The sequence below is a fragment of the Phaseolus vulgaris genome, chromosome 3 (genome assembly GCF_000499845.2).
Source record: "Phaseolus vulgaris cultivar G19833 chromosome 3, P. vulgaris v2.0, whole genome shotgun sequence".
NCBI classification, from domain to species: domain Eukaryota; kingdom Viridiplantae; phylum Streptophyta; class Magnoliopsida; order Fabales; family Fabaceae; genus Phaseolus; species Phaseolus vulgaris.
The window spans coordinates 41324035-41344105 of record NC_023757.2 but is presented as its reverse complement, the minus strand read 5'-3'; the positions used below and the strand labels follow the sequence as shown (position 1 = coordinate 41344105).

General features: G+C 33.4%; 5 protein-coding genes across 5 annotated transcripts; 3 read left to right on the top strand and 2 right to left on the bottom strand.

Annotated features, from left to right (window-relative positions):
• Positions 1-335: 335 nt before the first annotated feature.
• LOC137807763 (protein EMBRYO DEFECTIVE 514-like) lies at positions 336-2083 on the top strand. The gene is made up of 2 exons (XM_068608548.1): positions 336-796; positions 1618-2083. Exons 1-2 carry the CDS (start codon positions 458-460, stop codon positions 1936-1938), a joined length of 660 nt encoding a protein of 219 aa, XP_068464649.1. The 5' UTR covers positions 336-457; the 3' UTR covers positions 1939-2083.
• Positions 2084-4872: 2789 nt separating this feature from the next.
• Positions 4873-5953, top strand: LOC137805643 (protein RKD1-like). Its single transcript, XM_068605583.1, has 3 exons — positions 4873-5026; positions 5135-5484; positions 5620-5953. The coding sequence occupies exons 1-3, from the start codon at positions 4873-4875 to the stop codon at positions 5911-5913; spliced, it is 798 nt and encodes a 265-aa protein (XP_068461684.1). The 3' UTR covers positions 5914-5953.
• A 3707-nt stretch (positions 5954-9660) lies between these two features.
• On the top strand, positions 9661-11725 carry LOC137807766 (pentatricopeptide repeat-containing protein At3g47530). Its single transcript, XM_068608552.1, has one exon. The coding sequence runs from the start codon at positions 9791-9793 to the stop codon at positions 11528-11530; it is 1740 nt and encodes a 579-aa protein (XP_068464653.1). The 5' UTR covers positions 9661-9790; the 3' UTR covers positions 11531-11725.
• Positions 11726-12518: 793 nt separating this feature from the next.
• Positions 12519-14702, bottom strand: LOC137807769 (malate dehydrogenase, chloroplastic). Its single transcript, XM_068608554.1, has 2 exons — positions 14467-14702; positions 12519-14072 (listed from the first exon to the last, which is right to left on the bottom strand). The coding sequence occupies exon 2, from the start codon at positions 14064-14066 to the stop codon at positions 12825-12827; it is 1242 nt and encodes a 413-aa protein (XP_068464655.1). The 5' UTR covers positions 14067-14072; positions 14467-14702; the 3' UTR covers positions 12519-12824.
• A 2598-nt stretch (positions 14703-17300) lies between these two features.
• On the bottom strand, positions 17301-20071 carry LOC137807767 (geranylgeranyl diphosphate reductase, chloroplastic). The gene is made up of 2 exons (XM_068608553.1): positions 18913-20071; positions 17301-18207 (listed from the first exon to the last, which is right to left on the bottom strand). The coding sequence occupies exons 1-2, from the start codon at positions 19597-19599 to the stop codon at positions 17506-17508; spliced, it is 1389 nt and encodes a 462-aa protein (XP_068464654.1). The 5' UTR covers positions 19600-20071; the 3' UTR covers positions 17301-17505.

Genomic DNA, 20071 nt, shown 5'->3' with positions numbered 1-20071 from the left:
CTAATTGTACTAAGTTTGTTATTGATTAGTTACCTAACTTGTTTCAAATCAATCAAAGATGTTAATAATATGTCTTGAAATAGAACTTGAATCCTTTCACTATTTTTAAATTGAAATTTTGAGTCCTTCATTTTTCTTCCAAGATTGTTTATAGTGAATCATATTTTATTAATATCAACAGGTGTTAGTCGTAAGTTGTGGGTTAAAATAGAACAGGGATAGAATTTTAGAGGAATACATTTGGGGTAGAAATATGAAAAAAGAGGGTGAATATAATAATTTCATTTTATTGAATGGCCAGAAAATTGAATTTAAACAAGCTTCGGCCCAGAAAACAACAGTGAGGCCGAATTAATTGGGCTGTGAACAAAGAAAAATTAGGTCAATCCTCCCGCTCCCAATTTTGCTTTTAATGAAGTTTTCAAACTAACAATACCAACAGCCACGTTCGCACACCATGGCGGAACCGGAAATCGTCGACCCCTCCACCACTGACGCCGCCGTAGATATGGCTGTCGAGAGTTCCGAACCCGCCGCCGTTGACTCAGCATCGAATGGTGAGCCCAACCAGAAGCGGAGTAGAGAGAACCATGATGGCGAAGTAGACGGTGTTTCGAAGAAGCATAAGGTGGAGCCGGAAGAGGAAAGAGAACCTTTGACCGGAGAGGATGAAAAAGAGAAGAAACCCTCGGGTCCCGTGAAATTGGGTTTCTTAAGTTTCGCTTCTTCCGTGGAAATGTTCGATTACTTCAACAATCTCCTTCATACTTGGCCTCCTTATCTCAATCTTAACCAGGTATTCCAACACTCGTAACAGTTATCGTTTTTTATTTTTTCTCTTTTTCTTGGATAAAAGAATCGTATTTTTAATTTGCCTGTGACTACTGCATTTCTAAGATACTGTGCCCATACTTTGTCTTGTATGGGTTTTGATTGATATGACTCAATTTCTTCAAAATATGTGGCTTCATACTTTTCAGCTCTTGAGCTTCAAATGGCAAATATATTTTGATTGAATTGGATTGTGCTGCATTGTTAAATACACACAATTAATCCATTTAAAATTCATTGAAGTTGTCCAAACCATCAGAATTATCCTATTCCGTTTTATTGACTAGGTTGGATGTTTATATATATATATATATATATATATATATATATATATATATATATATCTTTATGTTATGTGTGGTCACATAAAAAGTTACTATACCAAGTGATCGCGTGCAAAGACACCGATTGTGAAATAAGATGACCAAAAATAAGTTAGGTTATTTTGGACACTTGCAAAGAAATATATTGTATGATTTTTAGTCAAGTGAAAAGGGAGAAAGAGATTACGCAAGACATTGTTTCTTAAGATTTGGTTAAGACTTTTGTTGTGTTTATTTATCATGTTTGGCAGGTCGGTGTCAAATAGTTCAAGAAATGCACTGAAAACACTTATTTTAAATAATGCATGGGCATTTCAAGATTGAACTGCATGCAAGTGCATTGTCAGCAGCAAATATGTATATTTTAAATTAGCTCGGTCTTACTATGTTGCCTCAGTAATGTTTCTTGATAATACAGTGGAAGCAACCTGAATACTTACTTATGGTTGTTTTTGTGCGGCAGTATGAACATACAATGTTGCTGGAATTGCTCAAGAACGGCCATACAGGGCCCGATGAAAAGATTGGTGGGGGAATACGAGTTTTTCAAGTCCGCAAGCATCCTATGTGGAAAAGTAGGTGCTTCTTCCTCATACGGGATAATGAATCTGTTGATGATTTTAGCTTCCGCAAATGTGTAGATTCTATTCTTCCCTTGCCAGAAGAGATGCAAGTGAAACATGATGCAAACAGGGCATTAGGTGGAGCAAAAAATCATAGAGGAAAGAGTGGTGGTGGGAAAGGTGGGCGTGGGCATGGGAAAAAAGGAGGATCAAGACATTGAGTGCAATGTGAATGGTATAGTCTTTGTTGTGTTTTAGGATCTAAATGTTTTTTGTATCCTTGCCCAGCTTATTTCATTATTCCTACAGTAACTGTATACTTCAGAATTCAGATATATTACCAGCTTATTTCATAATTCCTAGTTATATTTCTGTTCTGTCCTAATCCTTTGCATATTACAAAATTAAGCCAACAGTGCAAGTTCAGTCGTAGTAACCAATCTGGGTATTCTTAGGTCATTTTATATTTGGATTAAAAGTGAAACAGAAAAAAAGACGACAAAGGAAAGAAATATATGTAAGATAAAAAACAATATACAATTGTCTTCTTTAGATGGAAAGAGGAAAGAAAGAAATTAAAGGAAAATCCTTATCTGGTGTGCCTTGGTTTTCTGAAAATTATGTCTTTATATATTGGATCAGTCCATTTGACTTCTTGATTATATTTTTTACAAATTCATTAATTAAAAAATGTAACTTGATTTTTATATGTATGTTTTACAAATTTAACTACTATTTTTTCAAAGCCAATGGTAACACCATATATATTTTAAAAAATTATGTTATTTGAAAAAGAAATAAAATAATGATTTTATATAAAGTATATTATTATCATTTGATCAAATTCATTTTTTTTCCATTACGATACCTATGAAAAGTTTCACTTTCTCTTCTTTTTTTGTTTTTATCATTTATTTTTCCTCCAACAACTACACTATTTATCATTTAAAATGTAAAACATAAAAGAGATATGAGTTGTCTAATTTGTACTCTCATACTATTTCTTAGAGAAATAAATGAAAAAAATAATACATTTATGTCTCAAACATATAAAAAAAATATTGAATATTTTTCATCAAATAAACAAGAAAAAAACAAAACAAAAATATCTTATAATAGTTTAAAGTTTGTTTATAAGATTCGTACGAGTGAATAAAATGACAGTAATAAATTTATTTGTTGGATTGGACCTATAGAGTTGAACCTCTCCCTCACACAAATAATATTTTCTTAAAATATTCATCGGTTAGTTATGCTAGGTTTTCTTTATTTTGATGCTAATAATAAGCATTTTTCATTTACATAAATAAAATATTGTATTAAGAATTTGTTTGAGAATTAATTGAACTATATTTTATAGTGTAATCATTTATAATAAATTGATCCAATTTTATTAATGAAATTAATATATAACGTGTTAATATTTAAAGACAGATAAATACTAACTTGAATTCGCATTTAATTTCACGATAATTTGATATTAAAAAAATAATTTTCATTTGAGGAGCTTTCTATCCACTTTTTCATGAAAAATTATCATAATACTTTTGGTAATAAATTAATTTAATTAATTAACTATATAATAAATTTATACTACCGATGTATTAAAATTCAAGGTTATATTTAGGTTAGAATTTAAGCATGCATTGTGAAAATACTTTTTACCCGTCAATCAAGCAGTTTATGTTCAATATCATTTTCAAGATAATTATTATAAAAATAATTTTATTTACTGTATGTGATAAATTGTGATTGAACCATAACTAAAAAAAGGCTATCGTAAATTCGGAGTTTTTACACCTAATGTTCATTCATTTGCGTGATTAATTGTGTAAATAAATATAATTAATTTTATTTACGAATGATTAAAAATAAATAAATCGAATAAGATACAATTATCAATAAATATCATGAAATTGAATAATCATACGTGGTTATTTATACATATATAAATATGAATAAAAAAATGAATTATATGGGTGTGAAAGCAACTATACAATGGAGGTACTTGTTAGTAACAGTCGGGGAAAATAAATAGTGTTTTTCTTCTGTCCGTTACAGGTCCATGAATATGATAATGGTGAGTTGAATTCGTTATCCTTCAGTTAGAACTTAATTAAAACGTAGAATAAATGAATGAATTAAGGGCATTAAAAGGGTGAAAATAAAGAATGAGTAAATAGATAATAGTAGCCTTGTGTCATTAATTATCTCTGCAAATCAAATATTATCAGTAATGATTATTGGTAGATGGAGTAGCAGAGAGGTAAATGATTATGATAATTGCGTCATGGTAATTTGTTAAACTTTCATGTCCATCTATTGCTTGGAAGAAAACGGGAAAACGTGCAGCATGCAACCATGCATGTCCCAGAGATTCATTATTTAAGACCATCATATCAATAACTGCAAACTTAGCATGCCTAATCGCTCATTCCCAACCAAATTTGTTGAAACTGACTGCGAATTGATAATTCATAGGAACATTTCCTCAACTTGATTAATTATGAGTCTATGTTAAAAACCCCTTCATGTAGCCACCATCTACTAATATATTATCTCTCTCTCTCTCTCTTTTACAGCAAGAGAATTCATTTAGGTTGAAACTTTGAAACGAGTGACTGAAAAATCTCATGATAAAAAAGCAAAAAAGGAAGGAAAACAGCGAGTTAATTAATTTTGCATCTGATCCAAAGGTTGAGATTGAGCATTTGGAACCCTTGGATATAATTATGCTGATAATTAAATTGATCTTGTAACTCTCACAAGCATACTCTTTACCATTAAAATGCATTCATGCATACAAGACGGCGCACATTCTCCAAGCAATTAATTACTTCCATTTGTTACAAATGATACACTATCATCATCATCATCATCATCAACGACGATGTAGTAAATTCATATTCATATTTCGTATATATATTACCAACTTCCTTTCATATTCCCACGTTCTACCTACTGTTTCATCCTTTCATTACTTCTGCATGATCATGGAGTCTCATCCTCTTATGGGTTGGAGCTCTTATTATCAAATAGACGAAAAGTCATTTCCATTTACGTGCCAATTTTCTTACAGGTAAACCATTATCTTCTACACCTTCCATGATGTAATGCTAGTAAGTTGTTTTAGGTTTTGAGTTGTAATTATTGGAATGCCTTTTCTCAGCGAAATCTCTGGAGTGTATCCTCCACTGCACGATTTAGCCATACAAGAGTACCACCATGATGCTGTTCCTCTTATGGAGTATTACCCTTCAGATCCTTTATATGAAACACTCGCCATCGAACCAACACCAAGCCTGCGAGGTTATACTTACGTCAACATCAAGAACATGAGTTTTCCAAGTCTTTAAATTTTATAACGACACTGCTATTTTACTTGTCCTTATTTAGATGTTGGTTGTCTTGTTACAGCAGACTACGATTTCTATGATATTAATAAGGGGCTTTCTGTGTGGAACGAAGTGGATGCTGTGTTTGATACGGAAGTGGGCTTTTTATTTCGTAAGAACGAAGAACGTGGAGGAGGTTTGGAGGAAATGATGGAGAATAAGCAAGGGAGAGAAGAGAGAACGAACTCTAGCAGTAGCAGAATGTTATCAAGGAAGACCATATCTCAGTACTTTTACATGCCAATAACACAAGCTGCCAGAGAACTTAATGTGGGGCTGACACTATTGAAGAAAAGGTGCAGAGAGTTGGGTATAAGAAGGTGGCCCCACAGGAAGCTGATGAGCTTGCAAACTCTGATAAATAATGTACAGGTGCGTACGTTCTCTTTGTGAGACATATGTGTGTGGGTAAAGATCCTAGCTAATGTGTTGATTATTTAATGTACTTTATGGTGATAAAATGAGGGTAGCTATTTCCTAATTTTGTCAATGGGAAGTGGGCTGCAGGAGCTTCTGAAAGAGGAGGGGCCAGAGAGTGAAGAGAAGTTGAAATATGCCATTGAGACATTGGAAAGTGAAAAGAAGCTTCTGGAGGAAATGCCAGATATTGAACTGGAAGATAACACAAAAAGGCTTAGACAGGCATGTTTCAAGGCCAACTACAAGAAAAGAAAGCTAGGGCAGAGGGAACCACAGTGTTCTTCTTGGAGTGCCTGTGGTACAAGTATTGACGCAATGCCAGAATATAGTAATGAAAGTGAAGAAGAACTAGACATCAAGTATCTTATCTCTCAGTTATAGCTTAAATATCTATTAAACTTCTCAACTATATATCAAAATATTAGCAATGGAGTGTGGTTGGTGTTCTTTTTGTTGGGTTCAAAAGGTGGTGTTCTGTTTGTGAGTAATTGAGGTTCATGGAACAAAATCATTGGCGACGAATATTTAAAACTGAGATAAGGAATATGAGTATTTAGATCTTTCTATACGGTGTTTATAGTCATAGTAATGTGTTTAGTATTGGTACCATTGAATTCTTTATGGTTATTTTTGTGTGGTCTTAATTGGGAGTATACTGTTGCTTTGAATTGCTGAAGTTAAGAAGTGCAGAGAGAGGAACATAAAGTTTGATGTTGTTTTCTGTGTCCGCCAGCACCTTACGCGGAAAAGTACGTACCTATTATCTCTTTACTATCATGGTGGATGAATCTTTCGATGTTATTTATGAATGTGTGGATATTCTTAATTCTTATTCTTCCGTTCATTCAAAAATATTCATTTCAAAACTAAGATAACGTTTTTTCTCTTCATATTTTTTACTCTTTATTTTCAAAACTATTTCTTTTTCATCTTTAAAAGAAGATAATTTTAGATATTGGATCAAGAGAGAGTTTTTTTTAAACTAAAATTTAAACTTGCAAAAATACTCATACATAATTTTTTTTACTCATTTTAGTTCATAACTTATTACATTATCATTTACTTTCCTTTTTCTATCTTTTTATAGCCTCTCACTTCTCCACTTACATACCTTAAAATTTTATCTCCGTAAATTAATATCATGTAATAAGATGTAACGAGAAAGATTGTTTCTGATATGAAAGTGTTAATTAATATGTGATTATTACAAGACAATAATAAGAATTAAAAATTGTGTGTCAATAAATAAGATATCACCGTTGTAGTAGTATATGATTGGTTATTTTCGTGGGAGTTATTTTTACATTGCTGATTCATTTACTCGCAATAATAAACTCGTTTGGTCGTAGTAATTGTTTATATGACAGATTTCTGAAATAATAGAATAAAAATAAAGTAAAATATGCTTATGTTTAATTACTTTGTATACTTAATTTTTATACAAACTTTTTCATTTAATTTCATTAGGTGTATAATTGATTTTATAATTAATCAAAAGTTCCATCTATTCCATTTTTATTTATTTTCTCGTGAGTATGAATAAACGAATTTATTCAACCATCAACTAAAGTAAATGGAAATAAGATATTTTTCTTCCGAAAAAAAAAATAGAAATAGGAACTGGGACTTGAAGTTATAAATTTTTTCTTTCTTTTTTTCTTTTCCTGAATTGGTGATTTTCTTAAGCAAGGAATGTGATTTAATACAAATAAATTAAGTAATTTGGAACCTTCAGGATGATGAAATATCATACTAAGAAAACGAATCCACTCTGCAAAATATAATAATATATTATCTTTTCTTATTTTTACTTCATGAATCAAATCCACATGTGAACTTCTATTAGGCCAGTCCATCATATTAATCTTAATTTTAATTTACACAAGGTTAAAAATTATTATTTATAATATGTTACATGTAAGTATATATCACCACTACATCACACATAACGTCAGTAGTTTAATTCAACAAGGAAGCTTTAAAATATTGTTTTAAATTTATTTGTTTTTTATTGTTAGATTTTTTCCCCAATTGTATCTTTTTATTATTATTAAAAATGCCCTTAATTACTTTAATTTAAAAAAAATAAATGTCAACCTATTACACAGAAACATAACTTGAAAAAAAAACTGAAAATCATTAAATCTTGTATATACGTCAACCTATCTACATCAAAACTCTCTAAAATGATAAAGTAAAGCATGAATCTAACAATAATTAAGGCTTGAGAAGTGACTCTCTCTTCTTTCAAGATCACTCCAATATCGAAATTACATTGTCCTTCAAATCTTTATAATTAATAATAAAGATGAAGCAAATCAAATCAAGTGCTACAACACGCATCCTTGTTGTAGTCTCTAGAATAAGATACAAAACAAATATAGTTTTATTAGACAAGACAACTGACAAAATAATATCTCAGAAAATATTATGTAAAACAACTCCACACATTCACCATCTTAAATGAATCCAGTTTCTTTTATCTGCAGAGACGTAATAAACAAAATAAATAAATAAATAAATAAGACAAAACCAGAAAGACTGATACTCAAATTCAATAATGATAAGACCTTTTTTAATTCAAAATCAATGTAGAAATCCTCCTATCTAATTGAGGTGACATCCTCATGCGGTGAATCAAGTAATAATCTTGTTTATGTTGTTTTTATTTATATTTGTTTACGAATCTTCAAAAGACTAATTAATATTTATTTATTATTTAAATACTCTTAGAGATTAATCTTGCATGAAAAGAGAACAAGAGAAGAAGTTGTTAAAAGTGATAAATATAATTTCCTTGTGTTTATTTTTTAATGGTGTTTGGATTGGAGAGTGAATGTGTGAGGATTTGAAGGAGTGGATGTGTGAAAATGTGAGAAGAAACTGTGAAAAAAAGTGTGGTTGTTTGGATTGAGATATGTTAAAGTAGATGTATGAAGAAAGTTTATGAAAGTTTGTAAGTGATATGATGGTTGTGAGTGAGTTTTAATTTTTTTTTAAATTGTTAAATGTTACTTTACAAATTTATTATTGTCTATTATATTTTTTAATAATGAAATTAGTTATTTTTGTTTAAAAATAAACAACTTTCATATATTTCGTAAATTTAAAAATTAAAATTAAAAAATAAATATATATATTAAATATAAAGAGATATAATTTTAAAATTATAATTAGAAAAAAAAATGTATTCAACAAATTAAATAAAAACAAAACTTCAAATAATTTCTTAAAATATTTAACATACATTATAAAATTAGAAAATAAATCAGATCTTATATAAATAAAAGATAATATTTTTTATTATTAAAAACCCTATAGTAATAAAAAATAAAAAAATACTAAAAATAATATAGCGTAATTAACAATAGAAAATAATTTCATAAAAAATTATTATTAAATAAATTACTAACTCATAAACATAATAATTATAAAAAAAAATATTAATATAAACGCAACAACAAATTAAATAAAAAGATAACTTCAAATAATTTCTTAAAATATTAAATATATACTATAAAATTAGAAAATAAATCACATATTATATTATCTATTTTTTTCATTGTGAACCGTATATCCATAAAAGCAAATAGAGCTTAAGAGGAAGGGGTAATTAGTGGTAGAAACGAAATTATCTAAAATAATTTGTTAAAAGAGATTGAATAGACTCACTGACATAGTGGTTAAAAAAAATAAACGAAATTCTACACATATTTGGTTGAACATTGAAAAAAAAATTATAACAAAATAAGTTAATATTTTTTAAAAAAGAACTTAATATTAAAACAACTTTCTTTTAGACCCAAATGAAAATTTATTTATAAACCTCTCTTTACATTTTCACTCATGAAAAGAGTAACATGTTAAATTAATATTTTTAAGGATTGAAGTGTAAAAAAATCATTTCGTCATCACTTCACTATTTTTTATGGATCAAATTAATTACTACTCAAATATACATTAATACAATATTAAAAAATTTAATATAAAAAATGACTAAAATATAAATATAATTAAGGTTTAAAATCTATCCAAGATAGTGATTCTAATAGAAGAAGAAAATATATATTTTCGCAATTTATTATTTTAATAATTTATCCCATGCTTTCACTGTTCCACAGTGGAATTCTTTTGAAAATGGGTTCCCTTGGGCATGTTCAACTTCTTTGGTTGTAGTTCGTTGGTGATCACTGAAATGATCCATGTAATCAGAAGCTACTCCAGGGTTTCACCGTAAACCTCAAACGTTGAGCATCACATGGCTCTAGAACCCGTTATTTCTGCAATAAAATCTGTTTCCCAAAAGACCCAGTTGCTCCAAATCCACGCTCACATTATACGCACAAACCTCATTCAATACCCCCCAGTTTCTATTCAGTTCTTGTCCCGTATAGCTCTCTCTGGTCCATTGCAAGATGCCAACTACTCCCACCGTTTTTTTGAGCATTTCACCCATCCCTTGGTTTCTCATTACAACACCATGATCAGGGCCTGTTCCATGAGTGATTCCCCGCGAAAGGGTCTCCTTTTGTATCGGGATATGAGAAGAAGAGGCATTGCTGCAGACCCTGTATCGGCTTCCTTTGCTGTTAAGTCTTGTATCAGGCTTTTGTATTTTCTTGGGGGGGTTCAGGTTCATTGTAACATATTGAAAGATGGGCACCAATGGGATACCCTTTTGCTCACTGTTGTAATGGACTTGTATTCGCAATGCCAGAGGGGAGGTGATGCGTGTAAGGTGTTTGATGAGATGCCTCAAAGGGACACTGTTGCTTGGAATGTGATGATCTCTTGCTGTGTTCGAAATAATAGGACTCGGGACGCTTTGAGTTTGTTTGATGATATGCAGCGTTCGAACGATAAATGTGAGCCTGATGATGTTACTTGTTTGCTTCTTCTTCAGGCCTGTGCTCATTTGAATGCCTTGGAATTTGGTGAACGAATTCATGGTTATATAATGGAGCGTGGTTATGGTGTTGCTCTCAATTTATCAAATGCACTCATCTCTATGTATTCACGTTGTGGTTGTTTAGATAAGGCTTATGAGATGTTTAAGAGAACAGGAAATAAATGTGTGGTTTCATGGAGTGCTATGATCTCTGGTTTGGCAATGAATGGATATGGGAGGGAAGCTATCGAGACATTCGAAGAGATGCTGAGAATTGGCATTCAGCCTGATGATCAGACATTCACGGGTGTCCTTTCAGCTTGCAGTCATTCTGGAATGGTTGATGAGGGAATGTCAGTTTTTGACCGTATGAACAGAGAGTTTGGAATAACTCCCAACGTTCGTCACTATGGGTGCATGGTTGATCTCTTGGGCCGTGTTGGCCTGCTTGATAAGGCTTATCAGCTTATTATGTCAATGGTGGTGAAGCCAGATTCCACAATATGGAGGACTTTGCTTGGGGCTTGCAGAATTCATGGCCATGTTACACTTGGTGAACAAGTAATCGGGCATTTGATTGAATTGAAAGCTCAAGAAGCTGGGGATTACGTTTTACTTTTGAATATTTATTCTTCAGCTGGACACTGGGAGAAGGTAGCAGAGGTGAGGAAATTGATGAAAGATAAAGCAATCCAAACAACGCCTGGCTGTAGCACAATCGAATTGAAAGGAGTAGTACACGAGTTTGTTGTGGACGACGTTTCACATTCGAAAAATCGTTTGATTCATGAGAAACTGGATGAGATTAATCATCAGCTGAGGATTGCTGGTTATGTTGTTGAACTTTCATCTGAGTTACATAAGATGGATGACAAAGAAAAGGGCTATGTGCTCTCACATCACAGTGAAAAATTGGCTGTTGCTTTTGGGGTTCTTGCAACTCCACCTGGCACAACACTGAGAGTGGCCAGTAATGTCCGTATATGTGTTGATTGCCACAATTTTCTAAAACTTTTTTCTGGGGTTTACAACCGTGATGTACTTCTTAGGGACCATAATCGGTTTCACCACTTCAAGGGAGGGCACTGCTCATGTAGGGACTATTGGTAGGGAAATCATGGGCTGGTGATAATTGTCTCATGTCGAGCGCCAAGTGTTATTAAAATGTAGAATTGCTAACTTTACGGCCTGTTATTTGTAGAACCTTGGATGGAATATTGGCTTAATTGAAATGCACCCATAAATACAAGCAGGCTTAACTGCATTGCTAGTGGGTCAGTGAAGGATATATAACCATTGGCTTTATTCGTGTATTATTTCATGGCACCACAGCGCCTGTTAGTGTGTCCGAAGCTGATGGGTAGATCATTCAAGAACGATCCTGCTGGACATGTTATCAGACACCTACCAAACACCAGTGGCCTGAGTGCAAAACATCAAATCTGCTATCCCGCAAATTTGTTGTTGGCATGAGAATTTTGTTTTTCAGTTTTTGAAGAACTTTTGCTTATATGGATTAGTACAAAAAATAATGAGCTAGAGTCATTTTACCTGAGACAGGGTAGGTTCGTCACGCGGGGATTTTGTTGTCATTCCTCAAAGTGCTAACAAGGATACAATCCCTGCGAACTGGATCAACTCTCTCAATACAGCTTTTGTCGATTCAAAATCTATCAAGTGAACAATAACAAAGCACTCTGATAATGTCGAATTGATAATTTTCGATGCATTCCATTCAGAGAATGGCATCTGACAGTTTTTTCTCCCATCTTTTTTTACTTAAAATTGCTCTTCTACGTCTGGCGAGTGACTTAGGAGTAAGAATATTATCAAAATCTAATTCATTCTAACCGGGTAAGATAACTAATTGCGGACAATTTTGATCGTGAAAAAATATTTTACTAATAAGAAATTACAAATACAACTTAAAATTCATGAGTCGTAGGATTAAAACACCTCGTCCTGCAGTTTCAAACTGCAATCTTCTACGCGCAGAATATTTGTATCTATCAACTAAAGGGCGCATTGATCTGGCATTGATGACCGAAAAGTGTACTGCATGTTCAACTAGGCCAGAGCTTGTCTGGATTCTAAATGATTCATCGAAAAACCAAAAGCTGGTCCAGTGGCCGTATTATTCAAACATTTATGTTTCTCCGATTCTACATTATAATGGTGACATCTTCGGAGATTTTTATCAAAACCTAAGCTTGGTATAGAACAGAAATGGAAGCTCCCTCCCGTTCTACTAACAAAACTGGAAGTAGAATTGATACTACGGAAAATTTGAATCCTAAGTTCTGGAAGCAGAAAAGATGCTACAACAAATCCGCAACCTAATTTCTCCTAGTATTTATGCTCAAATAAATTCATAACCCAAGAAATCACCGTTGATAAAATAAAGCTAAGCAGCAACAGCTTGCTTCTGAGCAAAAGCAATCCCCTTCTCTATGCTGGACTTGAGTTCTGGCTTAAGGGCTTCCAAAGCCTTCTGCTCATAATCAGTCAACCCTTGGAGGTCAGATGGAATTAAAGCCTCGATACCTTTCTTACCAAGCTTCACCCTTGAAGCAAAGAATGGAAGGTCAGTCAAATCTGATTGCACAAATGAGCATTCATACACATCCCCGTCTCCATCAAGTGCTCGCAGAGACGATTCAACAAATCTAGCAGCTGCATATGCCATCGACAAGGTAGCAGACCCAGCACCTGCCTTTGCTTCCACAACTTCAGTTCCGGCATTTTGAATCCTGACCGTTAACTCCTCAACCTCTTCATCAGTGAAACTCGCTGAGGGTCTTGTCTTTGACAACAGAGGAAGAATGGTAATCCCGGCATGGCCCCCAACAACAGGGACATCAACATCAATCAGCTTCAGGTTCTTCCTCTGGGCAACAAATGTGTTTGCCCTCACAACATCCAGTGTGGTAACACCAAAGAGCTTTTTAGGATCATAGACACCCTTCTGTTTCAAAACTTCTGCAGCAATAGGCACAGTAGAGTTCACTGGGTTACTGATAATTAGAATAAAAGCACCAGGGCAATTATCCGCAACAGCCGAAACCAAGTCCCTGACTATTCCAGCATTGATGTTGAAAAGGTCATCACGAGTCATGCCAGGCTTCCTTGGAACACCGGCAGGAATGACAACAACATTCACACCATTCAAACAATTTGCCAACTCAGAAGCTCCAGTGAAATCCTTGACTTGTGAGGGTGTGTTGCAGTGACTGATATCAGCAGCGACTCCCTTGACATTTGCAATATCATAGAGATGCAAGTCGGACACTAAAGGGGACATCTTGATGAGAAGCGAGAGCGGCTGCCCAATCCCTCCAGCAGCACCAAGAACTGCAACTTTGTACGAAGCCTGAGGCTGCAACTGGTAGTTGAATTTCTGGCTGTTTTCCTTCTGAGCCTTGGATGCAAAGGATGCCCGCAGAGCAGAACCACTTTTGTTACCTAAGAAAGATAATTCTGACTCACATCTCACAGATGACATAGCCTTGAGGCCACAGAAACTCTTCAAAGGATTCTGGGAGTTGAATTTCAACCCAAAAGACCTTGATTGAGGAAGAGAGCTTCCTCTTTGGCCAAGGGAGGCGGTGGATCCAATAGTAAAAGTAGCTGCAGGTGCCGCTGCCATCTCAACCTGCGATACAAAAAAATGGCACGAGATATGTTCCATTAAACCACAGAAACCTGTCTGAAAGCTAACAAAAACACCAAAGAAACAATAAAACGCAAGGCTTATTTTCCAACAGATTTATGAGCTAAACACTAGCCCAACAAATTATTCAACATATGCTAAGAAACAGGTTGGAACCTAAAAGCGCAATGAAATGACACGCAGCATGGAAAGCGGCGAAAACTAGCATGCATGGTCGAGATTAGTAATGAGAGCATAATTTGAAATGGAAATTCGACATTGATAATAGAAGCGAGAAATGAAAAGCAGAGAAGGGGAAACGGAAGAGAAAAACGCTTGAACAGATCTGGAATGAGGGAAAGGATTGAGATCTGAGGGGAGAAAGAGAAAAACGCACCTGGGAATGAACGATGATGAGAAAGACGAAGAGCTTTAAGAAGCAAAGTTGGGTTGAAATCTCCGCCTGAGAGATTGGATTGGTATGGATGGTGGACGAATGCAAACACCAGCCGAATGCAGAATAAATATACACACTCTACCCTTTACCTTACCAAACGCTAAAGAGAAAATTAATCTACTCCCAAAATGCTTCTTCACTCTGCTGCCACGTCCTCCCATCACTTTTCTTCTTTTATATCAATTATTTACCTCTTAATTATCTTTTTAATCTTGTCAATTTACTTTATAAATTCAAAAACTAAAACACTTTTTAGTTTAACATAATTTTTCAAACATTTAAATTGTATCTTAAATTTTAAGAAACTAAAATGTTTCATTTATTTAAGACATCAAAACTGGGGTAAATTCCCTCTCTAGCACCATTTACATTTTTATTTTCTTATCTAACACTCTTTTGTTTTTATTTCCCTATTTAGCATTATTTTGTTTTTATTTCTCTGTCTAGCATCCTTTTGTTTTTATTTCCCTATCTAGCACCATTTTATTTTTTATTTCCCTATCTAGCACCATTTCAAAAATAAATAAATAAATAATAAATTATTATTTTTTTGATAATTTTAATTTTGAATGCATTAAAAAATAAATATTTTTAATGTTTAAAATAGTTAGAAATATAATTAATGAATAAAGAAATGAATGTTTACAAAATAAAAATAATAAATTAAAAATGTTTAGTTTAAAATTATTTTTTTTAAGAATAAAGAAAATAAAAAATTAAACTCTACAACAACATGAAAGTTGAATCTATAAACATAAATTAGTATATATTTTTTTATTATTAATGATGTAATCATGTTAATTTCAAGTAAAAAATACAGAACATAATTATAAAAAAAAAACAAAGTCAATTAGTATTAATTAATAGTGGACACATAAATAATATTGAAGTGTCTACCCTAAATGCAAAATCCTAAAAAAAACTAATGCAAATGTTACATTTAATGCTTAAAAATGATAAGAAAAAAATGCAAAAATAAATAAGTATAGAAAATAAAAACAACAATAATAAAATAAAAACAGAAAACAGAAATAAATAAAGAATGGCAAAAAAAAATAATAACTAAAAACATAAAAGATATAAAATAAAGACAAAACAAAATAAGATAAAGATAAGATATAAAAAAAATCCAAATAAAATAAATATAAGAGATATAAGGCGATAGTAAATAAGTATATGTTGATCATAAGAATGAAAATAAATGAAAGTTGATAATTCATTTAATACTTTCTTCAATGGTACATTAAATAATTTGTACGAAATGAAACATAATTAATGACGAGAAGTGCACAATCTAGTAATGTTGGGACATGTTTTTTTATGTGTGTCCTAGTATTTGACAATATGAACATTTTTTTGTTCGCTCATGTTGTTCTCTTATGTCCATATTAGTCCTTTTTCAACTTGTTTTTTTTTTATAATTATGTCGTGTATTTTTTACTTGAAATTAACATTATTACATCATCAATAATAATAAAAATAAATACTAATGTATGTTTATAAATTCAACTTTTATGTTGTTGTAGAGTTTAGTTTTTTATTTTCTTCATTCATAAACATTTTAAATTTATTACTTTTTATTTTTTTTTGTAAAAACTCATTTATTTATTCATTAATTATATTTTAAACTATTTTAAACATTAAAAATATTTATTTTTTAATGCATTCAAAATTAAAATTATCAAAAAAAAATGTATTTATTTATTTATTTTTGAAATGGTGCTAGATAGGAAAATAAAAAATAAAAATGTGTTAGATAGGGAAATAAAAAAAATTGCTAGATAGGAAAATAAAAACAAAAGGGTGATAGATAGGAAAATAAAAGTGTAAATGGTGCTAGATAGAAAATTTACCTCCAAGACTGGATTTCTTTTAATATATAATAATTATTTATATTTAAGAGCTAATAGATATAATCTTATGCATAATGGGTAAATTCATCTCTCTCCTTAATTTTAAACAATTTATATTTCAAATTTATATAATGATACTTGTATTCATAAATACTTTAGAAAGTAATTTCTATTAAATATGTTTTAAGGTAATGAACCTATCTTTCTGAATTTATTTGTAAAATTTATGTTAAAAAGTCATGCAATCAATTGCATTCATAAATAGAAATTATGTATAGGTCGTGGGTATACAACTGTTGTGAGAGTAAATTATTTATATAGTTAAATCCACAGTTGATAAGAAAAAAATAACGTTTAATTACATTTTTTACACTATTATTTTATTTTATGCCATTATTAATAAAAGTTTCATGAAGTCTTTTAATTTTTAAGAAATGCAATGATATAATCAATTTTTAGCTAATTAGCAAGGAATTATTACAAAAATATTAACTGTTTTAATTTACATAAAATGCAATTTATAATCAACAAGTAGTGATAATTTATAAATCTGCTGACATCAATTCAATACTATTATATTTTTAATAATTGAGGTACTTAATTGAATCTTAAACTAGTTGCACGGTTAAATTTATAAAATTGATAGACTTGGAATTTTTATTAATAATAGAGCTAAATTAAAAAAAAATACTAGAATAAAAAATATTTAAGCCAAATAATAATAATAGAAAATGCACGAAATCTTTATGTAACTTGGACCCTTGAATATAACCAAAAGGTAAATGGCGCACATTGTTAAAAGCATATAAAATGAAGAAAAACTTTGAGACTAGTTGTGCCTATCATTACATCATTAACATGGACATATCATTAAATTTAACCTCAAATCACTTTCCTTCATCCTTTTTTTAAACCAGAATATGGACGAATCAAACTATTATTTTGGATTATTGAGTAGGTGCAAAAGTGCTGTTATGGGATTTGCATGAAAATTTTCAATCCTTCTGCTTACACGTACATATATAATCACCATATCACTTAATAACAAGGAGATCATGTCACTGGGAGATTACATAACGCAAAAAAAGAATTATAAATATGAGAGACAGAGAGACGATGAGTATTGTCATACGTTAAGTTTATTCATCTCCCTCCTTATGGCACTGGCCCTAACTAAGCTCCCAATGGTGTTAATGGCCAATTTCAGATCCTCCAGTGGATTGCCAGGCACCACTGTCTTGTACAAATAGCTATCAAAGGTCATCTTCTGCACATACTCATCAGCACACATCTCCACAAACGCTTCCCTCGCAGGGTTGGACCTGTAAAACACCTTCTGAAGCACATCCAACACCTTGTAAGTGGGCCAATAAGCCTTATCCCACTTCTCCAAGTACTTTCTCAAGTCCCCTTCTTCCACCATCCTCTTCCCATTCTCTGAACCTTCAACAATTGCCTCTGCACACATCCTCCCACTCTTGGCCGCAAAATATATCCCCTCTCCGGAGCATTTCGTTACATACCCAGCAGCATCACCCACCAGGGCCACTCTTCCCAACAACCTTCGCGGCCGCGGATGTTCCGGGATAGGGTGAGCCTCCACTCTGATGATCTTGCCTCCCAAAATTTTGTCTTCTGCTCTTTTCCTTGTTGCTAGTTGGAACTTCTTGATGTCCCCCTTGTGTGTCACGGTACCAGTGCCAACAGCCACATGGTCACATTTTGGAAATACCCACCCGTAGAAATCCGGAGAAACATCATCGCCCACGTACATCTCCGCAAGGTCCTCGTAATACGCCATCTTATCATCCGGAATTTTTACCCTCTCCTGAGAAATGCAATCAAAACGACACATGCTAGTGTTATTACCTTCCCAAAATCATAACAGCAACACTCACACGCCAATAACATCCATTTGAAAGTTCAAACACACATATACAATGCATTTTCCGCCATAGTAATTCACAAATCAGAAGCCTATATTCTTTTTTTTTTTTAAAAAGGAAATCACCAACTTTGAAGAAAATTCCCTACATCCCAGACAAGAAAAAGAGCATTCATATGTAAGGAAAAAACTTTGATGTAGTTTCTTGACTGTTATTTGTGCTGTTCTTTCACAATTATTTAGTTACTAAAAGTTTCATCACCAGCAAATTTGATTCGTGACTCCACGAAAAGGCATAACCAACTAAATCCATTACTCTGGCATCTACCAGACAACTCAATAAGTAGCTTGGGGGTGGTTGAATAAGATCTTTAACATTGGAGAGCAATTTTACTACGTTTCTGAACAAAATTGGTCACGACCAAATTGACTGCTGGTAGAATCCAATTGACAGTTTACAACATGAGAAACTCTTTGATAACGACAAGAACCCAAGTAACAGTTATAAATTCACAAAAAAAAGAAAGAAATTGCGGGGCATACTTCTTATTAAACAAGTATCCCGTATAAATTTATAAACTCTAACCAATGATGATACGAAGTGAGTAAAAGATGTTGGAGAGTGTGGAAGAAGAAATAGAGTAGTACCTGAAAAGCGATGGCGTACTCATATTCACCAGCATCAATAGACTTGGCGACTCTAGAATTAGCGCCATCAGCACCAATGACAGCGTCAACTTCCAAGGTACGCTTCTCACCAGCCCCGCCGGTTTTGTTATCGTAGGAAGAGTAATGGAGAACGTAGGGGGTGTTGTTATCCTTCGGAATATCCATTTTCGTGAACAGCCCGTTGATGACATTGGCCCCATTCTCCTTCGCCCGCTCTCTCAGGTAAGCGTCCAGCACCTCTCGCCGGACCATGCCTATGTACTCGTGCGGCTTAAGCGTTCTCCCGATGTCCACCGCCACGTTCGACGGCGATATCATCTTCATCTTCGTCACCCGCCGGTCGATGATGTCCAGCGGCAGGTCGAACTCCCCCACCATGCACAGCGGAATCGCTCCCCCGCACGGCTTGCAGTTGTCCAGCTTCCGCTCGAAAAGGAAAGTCTCCACGCCACCCTTCGCCAGCGTCTCCGCCGCCGCTCCGCCGGCGGGACCACCGCCCACCACCGCTACTCGTAGGTTGCGCCCCTGCAGCTTGGGGCTGAACTTCCCGGCCACGATCCTTAACTTGCGGTGGGGAGGGGGGAGTCTTGGCTGGGCGGCGAAATGCTGTGCATCCGGCGAGGTTTGGCGGAGGCCGACGAAGGTTTTGAGAGCAATAGAATTCATGGTGAAAGAGTGGGGAGTGAGAGTGAGACAGTGAGAGGGGTTTGATTTTTTTTTATGTATGTGTGCTTGTTTCAGGGGATACGGTTGGGATTTGAGGTGGTTTGTGAGCGTTGGATGGGTGGAATTGAGGGTGGCGATTTGATGTGGATAGATTTTGAGATGATGAAGGTTTGTGGAAAGTGTGTGTCTTTGTCCTGTCCTTGGAGTTGTTCGGTCTTAGTTTTATTTTGAGTGGCTGTCATGGTTCCACGTTATAGCTCACTGTTTATCTTTAATGCTCTCGTAACACTTCCCACTGTGCTTCACACTTCATTAATTCGCTCAAGTTTTGACACGTCATCATCACCTTCTCTATTTTCATACTTAATTTATTATAAGTATGCAAAATTCTAAAAAATAAAATAAACTTATTTTCCATTCTCTTTTTCTCTTACCATTCTTTTCCTCATTTCACAAATGTGGTGTGATGCAT

Excerpts from the sequence above, each read along its gene's own strand:
- LOC137807763 (XM_068608548.1), top strand. The coding sequence starts at position 458 with ATGGCGGAACCGGAAATCGTCGACCCCTCCACCACTGACGCCGCCGTA. Across the intron at positions 797-1,617 it reads CTTATCTCAATCTTAACCAG|TATGAACATACAATGTTGCT; the intron begins GTATTCCAACAC and ends TTTGTGCGGCAG.
- LOC137805643 (XM_068605583.1), top strand. The coding sequence starts at position 4,873 with ATGCCTTTTCTCAGCGAAATCTCTGGAGTGTATCCTCCACTGCACGAT. Across the intron at positions 5,027-5,134 it reads ACCAACACCAAGCCTGCGAG|CAGACTACGATTTCTATGAT; the intron begins GTTATACTTACG and ends GTCTTGTTACAG. Across the intron at positions 5,485-5,619 it reads CTCTGATAAATAATGTACAG|GAGCTTCTGAAAGAGGAGGG; the intron begins GTGCGTACGTTC and ends AGTGGGCTGCAG.
- LOC137807766 (XM_068608552.1), top strand. The coding sequence starts at position 9,791 with ATGGCTCTAGAACCCGTTATTTCTGCAATAAAATCTGTTTCCCAAAAG.
- LOC137807769 (XM_068608554.1), bottom strand. The coding sequence starts at position 14,066 with ATGGCAGCGGCACCTGCAGCTACTTTTACTATTGGATCCACCGCCTCC.
- LOC137807767 (XM_068608553.1), bottom strand. The coding sequence starts at position 19,599 with ATGAATTCTATTGCTCTCAAAACCTTCGTCGGCCTCCGCCAAACCTCG. Across the intron at positions 18,208-18,912 it reads AGTACGCCATCGCTTTTCAG|GAGAGGGTAAAAATTCCGGA; the intron begins GTACTACTCTAT and ends TGCATTTCTCAG.